A 21,992-nucleotide genomic window follows, 5' to 3' on the forward strand; every position below is an offset into this window, starting at 1 on the left:
AGCGTATTTCTTCAAACTCATGATTTTAAAATCATTAAAATTTTGAAAATGAATGAAAATATTTGTATAACAGAATCAATCCTTTGAAGTGGTACTTATTCAATCCATAATAAGTAAGAATATGCTCTAAATATAATCTGTAAAGTTGGTAGGCAAATATCAATTTAGTACAGTCAATTTTTCACAATCGCTTATTGGACACTATGTTTACTTTCTTGTCACATTGTTGACTTTTGGAGCTGGATAAACTAGTAACATTATGAATATAGAGTTACAAGAGAAGTTTGTGGAATAACATACTATCAGTTTAAACAAATCCCAACAAGAATATTGACTACAAGCCTTCTGTAAAAGGAGCTACAATGTAATCCGTTATCAAATATTTTTATTACACTTTTATCTACTCTTTTCTTTGCAGCAGCCAATATCCGTATTCTGATGGGTCATGTGGTACCTAACATATGTCCAATAAGCACATGCGACTATTCGTGGCTTCCTTCAATCCCCACACATAAAGCACATGCAGTCTGATTTGTTGTTTTATCTCTATCAAAAGAATTTCCTATGAACGTTTAAAAACACATTTCATTATCGATCAATTTCTTCCCTTAATCCAGTAATGAAACAAATCATTTCATCACATGACTTCAAATAGTCTGTGCATTAAGGAAATTTCTACACTTGATACATGTAAAATGGGGGGAAAAAATAATAACATTATCCTGAAAAACTTAAGAAATTAATCTACTTTCATGAATACCACCATTTGATCTACTGCAATTAAAGTGAACACTTTACCAAAGTCTGTTAACAGATGGTCATAAGTGCTAAATTCCAATTTGCCAACCAAAAGCAACATTGTGATTATCATAATTACTTCACAATTTTCGCAACTTCTCAAAAACTTTGAGACTTGAGGCTTGCTGAGCACTGTGTACGCCACAACACTATGATCTGGAACAGAAATGAACACGAGATAATGCAGTACACTTGCACAGACTGTACGTATAATACTTAATATCAATATCCCATTTCTTTCTACAACACACAACTAGACATCATCAAATATGTTCTTAGGTTTGGCATTTACACTGAAGCTTGGACCACGTCTCGGTGGTGCTGCTCTTCCATTACTTGCCTGATTACGGCCTGAAAAACTGTTCAAGTCTTCCATGTACTGCGAGGCATGTTCTTCGTTGTAATCAATTGGCTCAGCATCAGCTAGAATTTCTACTTTGTCTTCTGCTTGCTGGTGCCTGGTAAATTTTGCTGATGGTCCAAATAAAATGAGAGAGCATGTTATAGGTTTAACAGAAGATTTCACTCTAACACTGCACTTGGATATCAGGGGCAGATCCAGGAATTCCATAAAGGGTGGCGCCTTTACAAAATAAAGGGGAGGCACGTGTCCCCCTCTATTTTTTTTTAATCTTTATCTTATTTGTTTAAACAAAAAATAAAGGGGGGGCACACATCCAGTGCACCCCTGCCTGGATCCGCTACTGGGTTATCCAATGTGTAGCGATCCTCTTTCATAACAAACTACACCATCATGATGGTAAAATACAGTGGATGTGCTCAAATCGTTTTTACTGGGGGGGGGGGGGGGGGGTCAATTTGACCCCCCCCCCCCCCCCCCCCTTCAGATCTCGGCCGCCGATCGCGCGATCGCCGCAAAATTTTGCCTGTACATAGAGCCGGATGTCAACTACAAGATTATATGGTCATACAATAGAAAAAATTTGATTTTATATTTTTTAATAAATTAATTATGCAAATTAAGACATGAAATCATATTTTCACCTATAACTCCATTAAAAAGATTGAAGGATTGCTAAATTTTTGTGTCAGAGTTCCTCAAGACATATCAAACAATTTTCTTATAAAAAAATAGGGCAATCAAAGTCAGTTTCTTTTGTTTTGTATTGTTTTAATTTCTTATGTATTTTATTGTTTTTTCGACCTTTTGTTTTCTATTGTTTTTTTGCCAAAATTTGTTGCAGGCACTTTTCCAAGCTGATCTACATTAGAATTAATTAATTTCAATGGTTAAAAGATGAAATAATCCAATTCATATCAATTAAACAAAAAAAAACACAATTTGCATTGGATTTGCACACAAAATCATGAATTTGAGCTGTTTTTGGGTTGACATGCATATGCAAAACATTGCGTAACTTCAGAATGGTGTACCCGGACGTCGCAAATTTGGTCTCAAAATATGCGGGAGACTTCAATGAAAAAAGTCACAAAACGCCGCGGCAAAATCTTTGCGCGTTGCGGAATCGTGGCACGAAATGTCGAGGGGGGGGTCAATTTGACCCCCCCCCCCCCCCCCAGTTAGAATAGGGTTAATGGTTCTATGATACAATCTAAACACAACTCGCACATGGAAAATTCCCTAGACATGTATAGCCATGTAATGTTGGAGTACTAATCTGAGGGAACTTGGTGAGGTGCACATTTCTGAGTATACTGTTTTCATATGTTCATTAATGTATTTGGGCATCACAAATAGACATCATAGACTCATAAGGTATGACTTAGGGTTATGTTAGGAAGAGACAATGCTAACCTTCAAAAATATGAATGAGGAGATTTCAGCATTTTGGAGGGGGGAAATGAGAATATTACTGTTTCTCTACATTTCTTCCCATTTCCTCAAGGGAATGCATAACAGTCAGTGCACATAGCTACAATTTATTGTATATTCTCAAACTACACATTATTTACAGTACCTTAGTTTCCATTACTATGCACACATTGCTTGGTTAAGCCATATTTCTTCAACTCACAAATCTGTACAGTAGTGTTTTTCAAGTGAAATTACAGTGATTCTTCATTTGACCCTAAAAAGGCCCGGGGGGGTTGAATCACTCCCCCCTCAACATTTTTCGCGACTACTCCGCTGCGCGAAATTTTTTGACCGCGCCGTTGGCTGACTTTTTACTTTTAAGTCTCGTGCATCTTTTGACACCATTTTTGCGAAAGTCGTGCATACCGTTACGATGCTGCATAACCTTTTATACATGCCTGTCAGACCGAAAATGGCTCAAAAAACGTGATTTTGTGTATAAAGTCTAAGCAAATAGAGTTTTCTCTTCGTATTCATAAAGATATGATTATTTTCACTTTCATAGGCTGAAAATAATTAATTTTAGCATAATTATGCTTGAAATAGGTTCTGTCATAAATTTTGCAAAAAAAAAGTGATAAAACAAAAGGTCGAAAAAACAAAGAAATACATAAGAAATTCATAATACAATAAAATATAAAAGACATTGATTTTGATACCGTATTTTTATTTCAAGTAAATTGTTAGGAATGCTACAAAGAATGTTATCACCAAAAATTAGGATTCTAGGAGCTTTAATTTCTGATTTAGAGCAAAAAGTATGATTTTATGCATATATTAGCATAATTAACCATTATGACAAAAATTTCAATTTTTTGTATAGTTTGGTAGATTATGCCACAGGTAATGTATGTGCCAATTTTCATGGCGATTGCGGCCGAGATCTCGGGGGGGGGGGGGGGGGGGGGGCCAGAGAACACCCAAAAAAGCCCGGCCTGGTTGCGAATATTTTTTTCGTACATGGAAACGCTATGGGACATGAATTATTCATAAGATTAGCTGAAATTTTGAAGTGCGCAAGCGCATGGACTTGAAAATTTCTATAGCTTTGGCCAATTTGTACAGAATGAATGGACTCGCATACTGTACATATGTACATACATGATCACGTGTGATCACTGTGTGGGTACGTACGTGCTCGCCATTCAATTACATTCGATTCGCAGTCGGTCAGTGTTCGCAGTTCATCCCTACTATACGTAACCCCGCTGGAAATATGCGGGGAGCGAGCGGAGAGCATATATCGCTGCTAGCTAGCTCGCGCGGTGATTGTCATCCAGGGCAGCCGGCGGCGTATAGGAGAGCAGGCACACGCGTAGCTCGCGTGAAATGTACAACTTTACAAGTCACAACCTCTACAGCCATAGGCTTGGAATTGATGCCACATTACCACTATTTGTACATGCATAGATGACCGAATAAGAGCTCTTCCGAAATCTTTTGCACGACCTTTTTGCTGATCGGGTACTACTGCATGTAGTATTCGTATACACCGCCTCCACAGTAGGCCTACTCCGTACTTCTACTTGGCTATGATTTATAAAGCGGACATGTGCAGTGTATTCACAATCGACTTCTCAGTGCTGCCAGTGACTCGAGCATCTTGAATGCACTTACGAATTACAATGATAAGATCATTACCAATCCACATGTAAACTAATGTGACCCGCGACAACGGTTTCAGGCAAAAGTCGCAAGAGCAAATTCCCTCCTAGGCGGGGTACAAAGATTTTGACCATTATTTTTGTCGATTTAGGGTTTTTGCAGAAATCGAATCTTTGATATGTTTTCTACATCTACACTAAATTTCATAGCATAAGACTAAGTTTTTCCTATCAAAAATGGAATTTTAAGCACCCTATGTTGGATCGCACTCGTCAGTTTCGAGCTTCTTTCGAACACCGCGCCAATATCCCCAGTGTTGCTACGGCGCACGGTCTCGCATGCGATTGGCTGGTGCGTCGCATACATTTACATAATTCGGCTTTCGGAGACACCAGTTGCAGCGTGTGGGGAATGCTTTGTCCACGCGTGCACGATTACATGCTCCATTGTTCTTGCTATAGTGGTTTATACGCTCGCTCTGCAGTGCGTGCTCTTCGTGTGGCTTTCCAAACTATTCTACCGCAATGTTCGACAATGGAAGTGAAACAAAAATCGTGTAGCATGACATAATCGTGTGAAAAGAAAACTAAATATTCTCAAATGTGTCTACTTGTACATGTAGTAAAGATTATGACAGCAGACTGACTCAATGGAAGGCAGATAAGAGGAAAGGTGCAGTCACATGTGACCAATAATTATTATATTCAAATACTACACGTCAAAATCGCACCAAACTAACGAGTCGTGTTTTTTTTTTTTTTAATTCAAGCATGGCCCTTGCCAGCACTAGCAATTCTGCTTTCAAAAGGGTCGCCAATGATAAAGACAAATCAACCACAATGAAAACGCGATTTGTAAATGTGTGGATTCGCCACCGCTCCTGTTACATTATGCACAGTCATGGCGTGTAGATGCCATTGCGTAATACGTGCACCATACACGTCATGTACATGTACACTCCCATACGTGCAATTATCGTATTCGCCATCTTGAAAGACGTACCACTGGTAAACAAACCCGAGCGAAACGCATTGTTTTCGGCTCCATACGCTGAGCTCCGAGGAAGGCGCCCGGGAAATTTGACTCTCTCAGTGAGCCAATCAGAAGGCGATATGGTTGCTAGAGGCGGGGCTTAACATCGATTGGCACCATCGTACGGATGGGTGATTCTCCCCTCGCATCGCCGCTCGGACATTGTCTTTGAGAAAGAGGTGAATCTTCAAAGCCTATTTTCTCGCAATTTTGTCAGGCTAACAACTTAAAAAGTGCATTTTATTTCTCTTTCTATGCCCACTTATGGTGCCGAAGAATTCAAGTGTTTTATATCAATGCAAAGCTTAGGAAATGGGCAATGTGATTCAGTGAAAAAATGCATTTTCAAAATTCCCGACTTTTGCCTGAAACCGTTGTCGCCGGTCACTAATAATAGTAGACCGAACTTCGGTAGAGTCTAATTTTGCATTTTCAAACTGGTTAGTCAATTAGACATACGTGATATGTGAGCGTGATTTGTTGTATCCAATGTACAGAGTGCTATGTGTGTTGTAGTGCTAGCTACTAGCAATCGCAAGCAACAGTTCAATTTCCTGCATGTTGTTCATTGATTGGAGTAGGAGTAGGCCTGTGTGAGTCGAGTCCGTTCATTGTGTACAAGTTGGCCAAGCTATACAGTTTTAGTTTTAGTTAAGTCCACGCGCTTGCCCACTTCAAAATTTCATGTCCCATAGCGTTTCCATGTACGAAAAAAATATTCGCGGCCTGGTTAGGGTTAAACTGAAAAACATGCTTCAAAATAGTGTACGTAATGACCTACCATGAATCATATGACTGGTAACATACCTTTGGAGGACCCAGTGCTGTAACTAGCCATTCCTGTGTTGCCATCATTGTCTGAACCTCGGTTGTTGAACCGTCGACTGTTACGATTGGCCTCCGCAGTGTCCTGCATGCTGAACTTGGAGAAAGTCTTTTTCCTCTCTTCACTGTAGGCTGCTCTTTCCTTCTTTCTACGCTCTACTCAAAAAAGAAAAAAGAAGAAGATAAATATGATTCTTCTTGCTAATTACCAAGAAAGAAATGATGCATTCATCATTTAATGCGGTTTTTAGAATTTGCCATTATGTTTAATTCTTTAAGTTTTTTTTTTCTTCTTTTTGTTTTTTAACCTGTGCCCTGGGTTAAAAAAAAAAAAAAAAAAATGGGAGGGAACAATTTCCAGTGCTTTATTCAAGAAGATTTTGCAGTACCTCTGTAAAAAACAAAACAAAACAAAACAAAGCAAAAAAAAAAAAAAAAAACTTAATGAATTCCTTCTGAAATTATGAATTATGGGCCTCCCAAAGTAAATGTAATGTCTTCAGACTAAATTGTTCTTGGTCTCCCTGGAGTAAATGCATTGCTCTCAAAATATTCACATTTTTCAGTTTTAATTCCTATAATAACAGTCGCATTGCTTTGCTTTCTCAAAAAAAAAAAAATAAAAAATCTCTCTGTAGTTTGCAACACTGTCATTACGAAATTCAATTACTCTAAGTTCTTCAACAAAGCCATGTTCATTTTGGACAACAGACACTGCACATGTAAACGTCACACTTTAGACTGTACAGGTGTGACAACTGGTATCTCTACAAAGAGTTTTAAAAGATGTCATTGCAGATACATGGAAAGTGCATTTCTTGCCCCTGCCTCCTACCCCAAATAAGTCACAGAGCACAAACTGACCTCTCTTCATAAGTTCTCTACCCTCATCCACCAGGTCATTGGTCATGTCATCATCACCCACAAACTGTTGGAATCCAAGGCAGGAGAGGCAGCGGCTTCCCAGGTCAAAGTAAGTAGCAAGGCAGAGCAGGGCCACAAGGATAGGATAGTAGATGTAGAAACCAGACGCCATGAAGGGCAGCACGTCAATATGACGACCCATTATCTGTCATCATATAAAGAAGTGGGAGACATTGATTGTAGTTTCTCAATGTATTTGAGAATATCTACACACAGATACATAAGTACACACCAGCATGACCACCATATCAATATTGAGTAGCAATATAGCAATGATAAAATCTGACAGACCCTGATATCAAATGAAAAAAAAAAATAAGCAGCATGAAGTAAGACAATAAGAGGCCCTCGATAATTGTAGTTTGAGGACTACAAATGCAAGTTTAAAAAGCTATTCTTGTCTCTGTTTCTCTCCTTGGACAAAACTTTCACATCACTGGGCATATCTCCTCTTTGTTGGTTCACATTAAAAAAATAATTTTTCCAAAACTCACCAATGTGTAGGATGTCTCAACTAGATTCTCCTTGCCAGTAACATGATCATCCAAGTGGATCATTCCGAGAAAATTGAGGCACAACGGAGGAGTCAAGCGACAAAGCATCCTGGCCAGGAAATATGGGAATGACAAAGTGAATATGGCAGACTTTTAATTTGACATACCAAGGGCCAATATCTTCAGTGGTCTGATGCACAATCTTAATAAGACCCCATTAGCTATATGCACTAAAAGCCCCGACATAAAAACATGCAAATAAAGCAAAACGAAGCACACAAACGATACCTCAAAGCAAAGTACGCTGATTCTGCACAAACTCTGAGGAAGGTGATCAGTTGAATGTTAGTATGTCATTCAATAAGATATCATACAGGCAATCTAAGATTGTTGCTATGGTAACATCATGTTATACAGCTATCACTATCCTGTCACTCACACAGAACTGTTTAATATTCATTGAATCTTACTCTTCTCCATTGCTACACTCTGTATATATAATGCTCACTGACAAAGACATTTGTGAGGACTCTGCTTATCATTTTGTGATAGATTTGCTCAAGAGAAGAACAAGGGCATCATTTTCTATCCTATCCTAAGGAAGGTGAATCAATTCCTCCTAAAAGATCAGTAACAATCATGTTTGCAGTGTATTAGGTATGTACATTTCCAAGCCAATTTATAGCACATTTATCATCATCTTATTTCCTAAATCCGCCCCTTACCCGAACACAGACACATATTCCATGTTGTCTCTACCACTGAGGAATGGTATACGTACATGCCACAGAAAAGGAGACTGTTTTCATCTGTCTGGTGGTGAGGAGCCAGGTAGTAAAAATTAAAGACGCGCACTTTAAACACAGTGTAGTAGGAGCAAACACACAGGTACGCAATGATGAGGATGCACAGTACCTGAGATAGGGATGAAAAGGAATTTGTAGATCAAGTTGAAAACTAGTATAATCAAATGTTTAATTTTTTTGATCTGTCTTAAAGCAGCACTGATTAGTGTAGTAACAAACTGCCAACAGGTATACTGCATGAAAAGAAGGGTAAACGTAGGAACTATGGCAAAAGTCTACTCATGGAGTCATTAGGGTAGTCAGCCATGAAGCACTGCTTGAATCTCGTTTTCACATTCTTTGATTGCCTGCATTTGGCAACGCCTCAAAACAGATCATATCATCATTACAAGTTTCAAGGCAAAACAGAACAGAAATCCCTATATGAGATCCTACGAACTCAAATGATGTCAATACCCCCAAAATACAAATGCATTGTTTTCATTATGTACGCATTATAAACACATGCAGGATGGCCTGGAGATAAATGATGGTTTCAGAAGAAGGGTGTATATCAAGAGCAGCAGTCTTAAGTACCTCAGAAGGAAGCTCCCTCTAGTGAACCTGTATTGCAATACTAAAGACAGTTCAGGGTTTCACTTTGCATATAAACAGAAAAAGGTCAATCATACCAACAGGGCATGCTGGGGTTGTTTTTTTCATTCACCGAGATAAGCATCAGGGATATAATGATTATTCAAGTAATCCTAAATGGTACTTGCCAGCACAACCACCTGACAGCAAAAGTGGCAGTTTCCAATATCAATAAAAAGAGATTGCTCATAAAATAATGCAATGAATGCTTTCCACGGTGTTAATTGACAGACCATTCTGGTCGCCTGGTCAACGCAAGTTCATCTTTTAACATAATTCTCGCTATCGCCAATGACGTAAAAAGTACCCGGACGTGGCTTTTTCGTCCAGATTTAGTGCACTTCGTAGCAAGGGTACTTCCGGCGTGGGGCATAATTTGCACAGCGCTAGCGTGCGCGTACATATACCTTACCTATAGCACCGCGCCGACCACGGATACTAGTACAGTATATAGGCGGCTGTACCGCCCGAGCCAGCGAGTGGCCAGGCCTGTCATACTCGTACACTGTAGTCCCTACATGCATTGCCCTATGCCGGCAGCCGGCCTTGCATTAGCATGCACCATACACCACTGCACGCATAAGCTAACACATACCGGTACAGCGTACTGCTTGATGTGCACATCACAGATCAGTCATCTCTGCATACGCTGAAAATATGCTGGAAAATATTCACCCACCTGGATATCGTCATGGAATGCCCATCTTTTTTTTTTTTTATTTGTTCTCTGTCGAAATGTCGCAAACACAATCGGGAACGAACCGTGATCTCGAAGTTATCGTGTCTCCGAAGCAACTTCTTCCAAGTAAGTATGTAGGCACTAGGCCTACTACCACTACTAGTAGTAAGTCGCGCGTGCATGTACTGCGCTGTGGAGTCACCCGCAAACTTCACCCATGCGGCCACGTCACGTCTCGCGTGCCAGTAAGGGTCCTATTTCTGCAGATTTTTTTCATTTCTTGTCGTGCGAACAACACATGGCAGCTTCGTAGCAACAACCAAAAGTTGTATTAACAGCAATTTCTTACGAATGGAGAAATTTCAAATCATATTAAGCTGTAATTCAAGTCGAGAAAACAGGAAATACACGTAGAATACAGTCGGTTGTGTGTGTAAATAGCATTAGTCACGTATCACGAGCGTACGAACGGAAGTGACTTTGCTACCGGACTATCCCATAATGCACCGTAAATGACGCTTAAATCAACATCCGGGTACTTTTTACGTCATTGGCGATAGCGAGAATTGATGAATTCCATAAATTGTTACATTGGGCAAGTTTATGCATTATGTCACTTCCAAAACAAGTGAAGTGCCTAACCAACTAAAGAAAATGAAAGGTCATTTGTACCAAAGTGCACATGAGCTATAAACTCTGAACTGATTTCATAAAGACCCAGGGGCACGGGCATACCATGCCATGGGAAGGCGGGCCTGACTCAAATCACCATAACAAACTGTGTACAGCTTTATCATTGATCTTTATGTAAGTACACAAACAGCCAAAGAATCTCAACTGGAGTCAAATTTGACCTATGAGCAAACGCTTTGATGCACACATTTGAATAGAACAAACAAGAGACAGTGTATCTTAACATGCACTTCTTTCTGTCCCAAGAAAAAGTTTATTTCCTACTGATAACCTTTAAAGCAAATTATCAAAGGAGAGCTTTAAAGGCTACAAAGCTATGATTCTAGCAGGGTGGAAACTCACATCCTTATGATACATGCTGGTTAGTATGTCTGTCAACAACTTCTAGTGATGACTGAAGAAATCTCTCAACAAATGATAACAGGACGACTTGTTTACATCTGGGCCCCATAGCATAAAACTACAATATGCTATTTAAACTGTAATCAATGATAACTCTGCAATCAATAGTAACCATCAGTGATTTTGTGGCTTTAATTGACTAAATGGAACAGTGTTGCTATGGTAGTTACCATTGATTGCAGAGTCTCTATTGATTGTAAATTTACCAGAGTTGTATGGTTGTATGCAATGGGGCCCTGAACATATATCTCATACTAATCTTACCTCAATGCACAAGAAATTATAATTTTCATTTGCTTTGTCCACGAAGATGGCAAAAAGGGAGAGGACTGGCTTGATGCTGAAAAAGGTCATCTCTGACCAGATGACCATGAGGGAAAAGAGAGCCAAGATGACCGCTAGGACCTTCATGGCGACAGGAAGAAACCACAAACGCCAATACCACTCTACTGTTGGTGTGCACACCATCCGCTCCACAGCATTGAAGTTGGGGTCAAAGGTGTGCCTGAATTGACTGTGTATCAGACATAATACATACATACAAACATACATTGTACATACATACATACATACAATAATTTATGCATCTTTTCCATACAGCTCATAGCTGTAAGATCATGCACATTGGTATGAAATGTTAAATTCCTATCTCTTACATGAAAGGAGCAATGCATTCATGAATATCAAATATTGCAAGTGATATCAAATAAGATATTACTCATGGGAATGTTTGTGTGGGTTTTTTTTTTTTCAAGACTTTCCTTTGAGGTAATCATAAATACAGGTTGTAAGATGAAGAGAAGAAGTGATAGAAACTGATTCTCTGAAACTGTCTTGTCAGACACTGTTCTCTGTTAATATCATGTGTAAATGAGCAGACCATCCTTGTTTTTCCACATATCACAAAAAGTTCACAGATTTCTCATTGTCTGGCAGAGTGCACTGTTCATTAAGTTGAAAAGCTTCCTTCAGTTCCCTTCACACTTTTGTCATGCCAATTTCAGTCATATGGTCAAAAGTGAGTGTTTTATTGTACAAGCTGCGAGACACATGACATCAGGCTAACAGCCATACACCACTGGCTTTTATAAAAAAAAAATAATAATAATAATAATAATAAATGATAATTAACTGAATATTTTAAGTATAACATTCCAGCAAGTTAATGTTAGACAGCTAGGAACACTGTAAATGGGAAACACTCACGGATTAGAGCTCTTCTCATTGCGCTGGAGATCCTCATAAAAGAAAGCCTTATTGACCAGCACCCTCCACTGGGTGTCAGCCCGATGCTTGGCCTGCATGGCAAAGATCACTTTGCTGTGAAGTCGAACCAACTCCTTCTCTGATGGAGGCTGACAGAGACACAGAAGCAATACACATACATGTCACCCTAGTTGCTACTTTCAATTTATGATACAATTTTCAAGTATTCCCCATCCACATGGAAGCAAATATATCTACAAATCCATGGACTAATGCCAACCTCTCTAGCAGCCAACTAATTATTAACAAACAACATCCCACTGAATTCTTTTTAATGTATATTACATCTTCCCATAATTCTTGAGCTAGCTTCATTCTTTACCTTCACCTATTATCATGACAATTTTTTTTTTTTTTTTTTTTTTACATTTGGAACAAAACTTGCTCAAGCATTTTGATGATGACACATAAAGAAACCTGTTAGGGATTCTCTGTGTCTTGTGTGCACTGCCCCTCTGTACATAATTTCCTTTTTTCAAAAGGCTGGCTCAACAATACAATGAAGTGGGAATCCCAATCACTAACACTGTCTAGGGTGTATCTCAGACATCTGCCCACCTGTATCTGTTGCTGCTCGTAATCCTGATAGTCATCAAGGTGTTTAGTCAAGGAATCCTGGAACTCCTCTGGGCATTTAGAAACAACAGTGTTGACATGTTTGCGCAACGGATGGTTGTACCTCACTGCATCAGAGGCTCGCCTAATGTCCTGTAGGAGTATTATATGGGTGAGGAGGTACAATGGAATTCAATTCCTTCAAAAGGTTTAAATAAGGAAATTGAATGTCTTATCATCACTTTGTCCAATCAATCCACAATCTGCTTTGATCATGGACACATTACTTTACCCATGTCATATACACTACAAAACTCAAAATGAAGTTAAGGCTAGGTTATATATAACAAAAATAATTGGGGACCTGAAAATCTTCATTTTTTTTTTTGTTCTTTCTTTTTTTTTTTTTTGAACAGGTTGCATGGACTGGATCCTGTTCTGTATAAAACAGTTTTAACAAGTGAATAATGTATTGGTTCAGCTACTAAAATAGCCAAATACTACAAATGCTCAGTATTTGCAACCAACAAAATAAAATCTTGGTAAGAGTTATGTATGATAATTGATATGATGCAAAGTTTAAGCCATGATGACCGGTTTTGTAATGCAACCAAATCCCATTCCTCACTGACTGACCCACCTCAAGGATGTCCTCCAGGTTTTCCTCTGCCTCAGACTTCTCTGTACTGAGTTTGGCAAGCAAGAAGTAGGTGTGGTGGAGGAGGTAACCTTGCTTGGACTCCATCCAGTACTGTCGGGGTACCTCCACCAGGCCATAGCCAAGTAGCAGTACCAGCAGGAAGAGTCCCCATGTATTGCTGGCTGTGATTCCAATAACCTGTAACTGTTGGCTGGGGACAGAATATCACTTGTGTTCACGTATTTATTCCTCCTCATTTTTGTATGTTATATTTCCTGTTTGTGTGTTTGTATGTTATCTTTCTAGTCCTTAACTTTAACAAGAGGAAACCGAGTGTGTCCACACTAGACAGTATTTCCCCGACACATTTAAAAAAGACATCTTACCTCATACAAATGTCTCCTGGTGAAATCATAGTTGCTCATCCTGCTGGATTGCTTCAAACACTATACATGTACTTGTATTTTAATTTACTACAACTTCTCATCATATACAAAGCTCCTATGATCTTACATAAAATTCTACAAAGACATCCAATTCCTTTTCTAAATCTTTCTTTCTCCTTTAGCCCCCCCCCCCAAAAAAAAACAAAAAAACAAAAAAACAAAACAAAACAAAACAAAACAAAACAAAACAAAACCACAGAATGAAAAAATGAAAAAAAAAAACAGAATGAAAAAAAAAACAGAATGAAAAAAAAAACAGAATAAAAAAAAAATGAATTGAAAGTCATTCAATGCAAACCATGAGTCTTAGGAGTTTGGGGGCAGCTGCGGAATAATCAGTAACTGTACCAACATTCAGGAAATCAACATTTCTTCTTTTTTTATAATACTTGAAATAAATAAACTATTCTACTGGGCAATTCCGCAGTTAGGTGGACGTGACATGGATAAAAGAAATGTGCCTCTTTATCTTACCCTTTAATCTAGGTATCAACTAATGCCATGGATGTTCACCAATCATTAGGGTCTTTTAAATTCAGTAGATTTTATTTTTCGTATTTATTGATTTTGAGAGATCTAAAACCATCATTTAAAATGTACATGTGGGACTGGGGACGCTGAAATTCACTTAAATGCAAATTACAGTGGGTTCCTTTGAAATTTTTTCCTCAAAGTTTTGCTAAAGGGTAAAAGTTGAATACATTTAAATACTCCAGAAGTCATGTGACATTTTGTCAATTACAAAAGGGTGAAATGACCTGCGGAATTACTCCGGACAAATGTAACGTTACTAACCGTAACGTTACTAACCATGCTTTTGGGGGTCTAGCTAAAAAGTTATCGGTCAAACTGCTAAAAAAATATGCATGAACATTTGTCATGATGCAATAATTGAAATTAATGCAACATTTTGTTTGAAGTAACTTGAATTTTTGCACACTTTTTGTTACAAAACATTGATTTTTTTGTCATGTCCTTTTTTCGTAACGTTACTAACCAGCCCTTTAAGTTGCTATAGCAATTCTAATATTTCTTGGATTGAGTTCATTTTTTTCTGTATCATAAACCTGGGAAGGATGAACATGTTTTTGACATAATTTTGACTTGAAATGAATAAATGGTAATTTAGTGGTAAAAACAAATATCTAAATTTGTTCAAATGTAACGTTACTAACCGCGGAATTGCCCTACTCCAGTTTTTGCAATCCCCTTCAATTTTCAATTTTAATATCCTAAAATATTCAGATAGGTTGGAATAACTTCTACATGAACAGCCTAAATATAAAATAACATGTCACTCTAAAAGAGAAAATATGGCACTTGTGGAACATGTGGGAGATGACAAATCGGCTGTTATAGTAAGTACCAAAGCTGTATGGTGTTGGACTCCCCTTACCCACTAAGGTGGAGCTCTGGTTTGGCAGCAACACAGATAAGCAGAACTCCAAAAATGAGAAGGTAGCTGCCATACCAGATGGCATTCTGAACCATAATTGTCTTCAATTTCCCCATGACAGTGAAGTCCCCTGCATTTGTGTAAGACTTCATAAATGGCATGATCAGCCTAGAAAGAGAGACAAAAACAAAAAGGAAAAGAAAATGTAAGACAAATGGCAAGCAATGTATTGCCTGCATATCAAAATTTATGAGTATCTAATGTTTTTCAATGTAAGTTCATTGACTGTTAGACCTTTGACCTTGTTGCATTTCACCAATATTCAAACTTGACCGGCATCTTTAGTTGATGTACAAATTGTGAATGTGGTGTGACTTTTGCAGTCATAGCTCAACGCTGTAGAATTTATTTAAGCACAGTACTTAAATCAGGCAAAGTTCATGACACACAAAAAATCTACAAATGTTGCTGTGGCGACTGGTACACCTACGTCTCTGCTATAATGCATGGTTCTCCCAAAAGGTCTTGAATACATCTTGACAATGTGAGACGACAATTTCACATAATTGGCAAAAAAATTTAAATGACATGTTTGTCAAAAATGTGTTTACTTTCCTTGAACTTGGTTTCATTTGGATGGATGGCTAAATTGTTTAAGAGAGCAAGTCAAAATATATGGGAAATAATACCGTGGCATTTTAACATTTTCCCTCGACGTTTGACATCATGGTCAAAAACTTTCCCTACAAAATCACTGTGCAGTAATGCACCCATAACTCTAGTTTTATTAAGTGTACAACTTTGAGCAATCATCAAGGTGTGGAGTTCAATAGTTTAATTTCAGCATAAAAAGTGAAATTTTAGCATTTTAACCTGACCTTCGACCTTAAATTGCGATTAAACTCTCACCATAATACATGTACATGTGATTTATATCGAAAATTTTTCATCGAATGAAAGATAAATTAAAAAACTTTAGTCACAGCTTCCAATCCACGCGAGTTACGCTACACGCAGCATTGGTAGCGCAATGATCTCCCTAGTTGCATAAATTTGTCTTAATCTGTCTCTTCTCAGATGTGTAGATTAATTAGCATACTGAAAAAAAAAAGGCAGATCCATCTACAACATATGATTTGCCAAATCTGAAACATTCCATACTAAACGTCGAGAAAAAACAAATTGTAATTGTAATTATCGCGAGAATGCTCTCGCATTTCCGAGTCGCATCTTTTGTTTTTCTGTTCATCAACATGATGTCATCAGTATTATTCAATGCATGTACATGAAACTCAATTTTAACAGAACGTGTTTACATAAAGTGTACTTTCCACATGTGTTTTGACAATGAGAATCTGCCCAGATATAACGAGAAAAATCACCTGGAACCGACGATCTTGTTATAAATAACAGGATTCTCCTGTATATGCCAAGTTTCATTTGGATACTTCTAATGGTTCTTAAGCTACACTGTCCAAAAAAATTGATTAGGGACAACAAAACGATGGAAGGAAGCAAGGATGGATGGATGGACGGACAGACAACCTGAAAACATTATGCCTTGGGCGACACTTTATGGCGGAGGCATAAAAAAAATATTAAACAACAAAAGATGAAAGTTTGGGAAATAATCATATGAACTCCATGGGTAAGAGGAAGAGAGTACCACCTTTTGTAGCCTGCAATCATCTTTTTGATGCAGCTTATGGCTGAAAACAGCTTCAGTGAGAGCCTATAGATGCCAGCTGTTGATAAAAGTCATATTTAAACTAATTTGCACACTTGTGATGAAAATCTATTCTAGACCAATAAATGTACACACAGTTTTCAATAGGTGTGTGCTCTCCATTGTAAGGTCATATTCAGAGTGGATTTCTACACTAAACATGATGAAGGATTTCACAACATGCAATGATAAAGAGCAAGACCTTCTACCAGACACAATATCTCTAGATATCTTCATTGCCACATACAGAGAGGGAGATATCCATGAACATGAACAGTGACTATGTATTTGTACCACAGAAGGTCAGTGCATAAAGTGTACATGCTTTTATTTTTTTTCCTGCGGTGTTTTAAACTATGTGTACGAGGTGTACAGCTGCATAACTGTTTGACTTTAATTTTCTCCTTCAAACTGCCTGCAAATATTTCACCAGCTATTAGTATGATCAATCTCTGGGCAAAGCACTCAGTCCCAAAGTGCACGGTATAAACTATAGCAAGTGTTGGGTTGAAAGCTAAATACTGTTAAACAAGGAATGTTCCTGAGCATTTCAATTTCGCAAATCTTGGCGCTAGCCAAATTCGCCAAGTGGCGAGTGCCAAGATTCGCGAAATCAAAATGCATGTGAAAGTTCTTGTCTACGCTATATGCAATGAAGGTGAGTCGCAGTGGCAGTTCGCGAAAATTTCATGCTGCAAAAGAGGTCATCAGCTCCAATTCGCGAAAAATTAATGCCGCGAATATATCATGTTTTACAGTATAGCATAGGTCTCCGAAAGCTCAAAATTCGTCTTCCACAACTCCTGTGTTGTTGTTTTGTGTTTGTGTGTGTGTGTGTGTGTGTGTGTGTTTGTTTGTTTTGTTTTTTTAGGGGGAGTATGCATTTACATCTCATAGCTTATTCCATTTGTGTCAAATTGACATACGATGTAGCACCATGCAGTTATCATTTTGATGGCAGAGATAAACAATTGTAAGACTTACATAGTCCACATAACCAAGTTTCGAAATAATAATCTGCTGTGATGGGCAGTGCAGTCAGTTTATACTACACAATCATGAAGATATTACACTTCACAAAGATTTGCAAAAAACTATGAAATCACTGCATACACATGACTGAAATGAGTTCAAAGAAGCAATTAAACTTACCATGTCAGTACAAATGTTGTCCAGTAAACAATCTTCCATATGGTTGGCAAAATGTTCTCTGGGACATAACTCCATGGCTTCTTGCACTGTTCTGTAGGAGAATTCCTCCTCTTCCTGCTCATGGCATCACCCTTGTTTGTCAGGTTTGTGGTGCCATTTAGGATTATTTTTGTTGAACCAGTCAGCTCTGTGTTTTGGTCTGGCAGTGTTTGTTTCATTTGCTTCTCTGTTGTCAAAATATGGTAGTGAGATGGAGAGGCAAGGGTGGAGTGTGGTGCTGCAGGTGAAGTATCTCTTATGCATTGTAGATAGAATGTCTGGAGGGAGAAAAAAAAGTATCATACAGTAATTTGAACAAGGCATTTGAAATATCTAATGAAGTTTGGACAAACTTCTTTCACAATTTTCCCTAAACTTCATTACACAAATATAACTCTGCTATTAAAAATGCATAATTTTGCACTTCACAATCTACACATATACTCATAAAACTGACTCTAAAACATCTTGTGTTCATGATGAACATTTTGATACTTTACATCGAAATTGTATACTTCATACTTAACAAAATTTTTCATTTTTGGCATGAAAAATACAGTTTGCATGGGTGAGTGCAAGCTGAATTGCAGCCCAATTTAGCCACATTTATGCAATTCATCAGCAAAGCTGAAAAAAAAAAATTTGCTATGACATTGTTGTAAAGATGTGCTCAGTTGTTTTTGTAATTGATTCTGTAGTTCATTGCATTTAGGTATATACACATGTACATTGTGCCATTGAGCTACAACTACAACTACGAACTGTGAGCTAAACAAGTTAACATACGGGTACTTGGAACACAGATTCAGTTAATACATCATAAAAATTGATTCCATGCTATTTGTGAACATAATCTTGTCATTATATATGTGTCCATGCATCACAAACCCAACAAAAAGTCGCACCCCTTGACTTTACGCGAGGACTCAAAAAAGAGTGAAATTGGTCAACCAAGTCAATCTTGAGTTTTTCAAGATTTTTGAAAGAGCTATTCTTCTTTTACATTATTCCTAAGTTTGAGATCATAAAATGAAATGGAAAGTGTGTTTTCAGCAGTATTTCTACAATTTCTTTTTTTTTTTTTTTTTTTTTTTTTTTTTAGAGTAGTGTGTCCTAGATGCCCCCTTTTCATTTCTTGAAAATCCTTTGCACACTCTTTAATACACTTTCAACTCTTGAGAACTTTTGAAAAGATAGTGATAATGACTTGAAAGTTGGTATTAATTATGGCAAGAAGCAGAGCTTGCTCAATTTCAGCTTAATATGATAATCCCTTCATTGTTGTTGCTCAGATAGTTTGCATTCTGTTTTCTGTTTGTTTGGATTTTTTTTTTGTCCCATTCATTGCACAGCTAGCTTGGTAAAGACTAAATGCTTGAATAGACCCTGTACTTCAGAGCCTCTTTTCTCAGCTCACACTTTTCCAGAGTGAGTGCTTTCTTTCCAATATTTAGATGGGTTTATAGGGGAGTCCATTGGAATTGAGTTACATTGTATCCATACAACTGTATAATATACATTATTTTAAAGCTTAGAGTCTGCTCTTTCAGAATTTGTCCTCAACTACAAATCCATGTCTGGTGACTTTTTGTTGGTTTTGTGATGCACAGTCACATATGAACATTTCTTCCAGAATCCGATTAATTATAGAGGCAGAACAAACCCATCACTTCTGTAGAATGTAATATTTCTCGGCTTAAAGGACAAGTTCACCTTTATATATATGGATTGAGACAATGCAGCAATATTAGTACGTAGAACACATTACTGAAAGATTGAGGGAAATCATAATCTGTTCAAAAGTTATGAACTTTTAAAGTTTCTGTGAAGTCATTGCTGGATGAGAAGACTAAACATGATGTCACATGTGTAGAGCGATATACAAATTGTAAGGAAAATATAAGGAGAATTTCACAAAATTTAAGATTTAAAACTGAAAGATTGAGGGAAATCATAATCTGTTCAAAAGTTATGAACTTTTAAAGTTTCTGTGAAGTCATTGCTGGATGAGAAGACTAAACATGATGTCACATGTGTAGAGCGATACAAATTGTAAGGAAAATATAAGGAGAATTTCACAAAATTTAAGTTTTTGAAAAAAATACACATTCCCTCGACTTGTAACTGATTTTTGATATAATATAAAGTTTTGGTACCTCAAAAGTTTCCCTGAATTTCCTTGTCTTAGTGTGTTTCAGGTTAAAGTACCTTTCATATAACTAACACTGTGAGACCCTACTCGCCCCAAAGTGCTCTCATGTCTGAGTAGTCATGCAATAATGGTTTCGTACCAGAGCCGCCGCCGTACGGCGGCGAGGTAGTACACGTATTGTACGAAACCATTATTGCATGATAACTGCGACCAGCAGTGTGCAGCCCCATACGCATATAGCTAACTGCAACCAGCAGCCCCATACGCATAGCGTAATGGGGCTTCGCATTGTAGCATTCAGGATCATGACAGATTTAGTATCGCGGGTAAATATCAACTTAAAATCCAAAAATTTCTTCAATGTGAAGACTTACCATTTAGTTGAAGTATTGAAAACAGGCTTCGGGCAACGTTTGGTTCTGCCAATAGTCCCTTTCTGTTCGAATTGATGACTGAATGTGACTCGGTCGAGAGGACCTTGGGAGAGCTACATACACTGAATACCACAAGCTGTAGTAGTCTTCTCATCCAGCGATGGTGGCATTAAAACTTCAAAAATTCATAACTTTTGAACGGATTGTCTGATTTTCCTCAAACTTTCACTGATGTGTTATATTGCAGCATTCTCTTAGATCTCATGTACATTGTATACGAATGTGGACTTGTCCTTTAGGGAGCTTTCAAATCAAGAGAAATTTGCTGGTACACCATGTTTCATTAAAAAGAAAAAATATACAAACATTTCAATACATCAAAACAAATCATCCTCACTGTTGTGACATCCAGCGGTAAGATGAAGACAATGATGAGTGAGAAATACCAGGAGACGAATGTTGTCAGGGTAACCACAGGATGCTGCTTGCGCCAATCACCATACTTGTGGAGAAGGTAGGCCGCAAGCACAAAGACACACAGGATCTCTGTCACCAGTGGCCCAACACTCATAGTGACAGAACAACTCTCTCCCTCACCGTCAAAATAAATATTATCTCATCAAAAGAACCATTGGATGATCATCAATTATTGGATTCTTGTGATTTCCAGGTCCTGAATTTTTCTCCTTGATGTAACTTGTACGCACACGTACTACAGCTCTACACTTCCAATTATTTGATGTTAGCATTCACTCAGGTTTTGCTGTATCTGTGTGGATTCCTACTGAAGTGGATGTAAAGGTGATAACCTGCAGAGTTAAAAGACCAACAAAGAGAAGAAGTAGTCATCATCTGACACTAATTAGTCAACTGATTTAAGAGGGGCAGTGGAAATACCGAGGCAAGTTGATATAAATGTTGACACAATGAAAACACACACAAGCACATAAATTGTAGAGACATGGAAAAAAAAAAAGGAAAATTCCTGAAATGTTGAAACTCAGCTTTTTGTTTATGAAGAAGTGTGATACTACACCAAATAGCGCTTGCAGTATGACACTTCCACCTGAATGACAAATCACAGAATGACAAATCTTAGACTAACTGTGATTCATCTAGATCATTATGTCAACTGTAATTTGATAACTACATCTGACTGAAGAGTACCCGGTAGTGTACGGCTGTGATTTGGCAGAACTACGTATCTCGATTTTTTGACTTTTTTTTTTTTTTTGTCTTATGAGTTTTTCATAACATTTCAATTCAATTCAATTCAATTCAATTCATTTTAATCGTCCAATAAAAAACATTACATGAAATTCAGTGCGGGATTTTTACATACAAATGACGAAGTATATGACAAATACAATAATATACAGAGAGAGCACGAAATAGTACATGGTAAATAAGTAAATAACTGAACATGCATGCAAGGTCAAACTGAAAAGAACAATCGTTTTATAAAAACATGGCATAAAAGCAACTCAGTTGCCTGATAATGAGATCAGGCAATCATGC

At 37.8% G+C, this 21,992-nt stretch overlaps 1 protein-coding gene across 1 annotated transcript; it reads right to left on the reverse strand.

Moving 5' to 3' along the window:
- Window positions 1-987: 987 nt before the first annotated feature.
- On the reverse strand, window positions 988-21,045 carry LOC140236941 (G-protein coupled receptor-associated protein LMBRD2-like). Its single transcript, XM_072316881.1, has 12 exons — window positions 20,872-21,045; window positions 17,910-18,226; window positions 15,032-15,199; window positions 13,190-13,400; window positions 12,553-12,702; window positions 11,935-12,083; window positions 10,993-11,242; window positions 8,297-8,430; window positions 7,516-7,624; window positions 6,962-7,166; window positions 6,080-6,253; window positions 988-1,269 (listed from the first exon to the last, which is right to left on the reverse strand). Exons 1-12 carry the CDS (start codon window positions 21,043-21,045, stop codon window positions 1,052-1,054), a joined length of 2,259 nt encoding a protein of 752 aa, XP_072172982.1. The 3' UTR covers window positions 988-1,051.
- Between the last annotated feature and the right edge of the window lie 947 nt (window positions 21,046-21,992).

Source organism: Diadema setosum, chromosome 13, assembly GCF_964275005.1.
Source record: "Diadema setosum chromosome 13, eeDiaSeto1, whole genome shotgun sequence".
In the NCBI taxonomy this organism is placed as follows: domain Eukaryota; kingdom Metazoa; phylum Echinodermata; class Echinoidea; order Diadematoida; family Diadematidae; genus Diadema; species Diadema setosum.

Excerpts from the sequence above, each read along its gene's own strand:
- LOC140236941 (XM_072316881.1), bottom strand. The coding sequence starts at position 21,045 with ATGAGTGTTGGGCCACTGGTGACAGAGATCCTGTGTGTCTTTGTGCTT. Across the intron at positions 13,401-15,031 it reads CCAGAGCTCCACCTTAGTGG|CCAACAGTTACAGGTTATTG; the intron begins GTAAGGGGAGTC and ends TTCTGTCCCCAG. Across the intron at positions 12,703-13,189 it reads ACCTGGAGGACATCCTTGAG|GACATTAGGCGAGCCTCTGA; the intron begins GTGGGTCAGTCA and ends ATACTCCTACAG.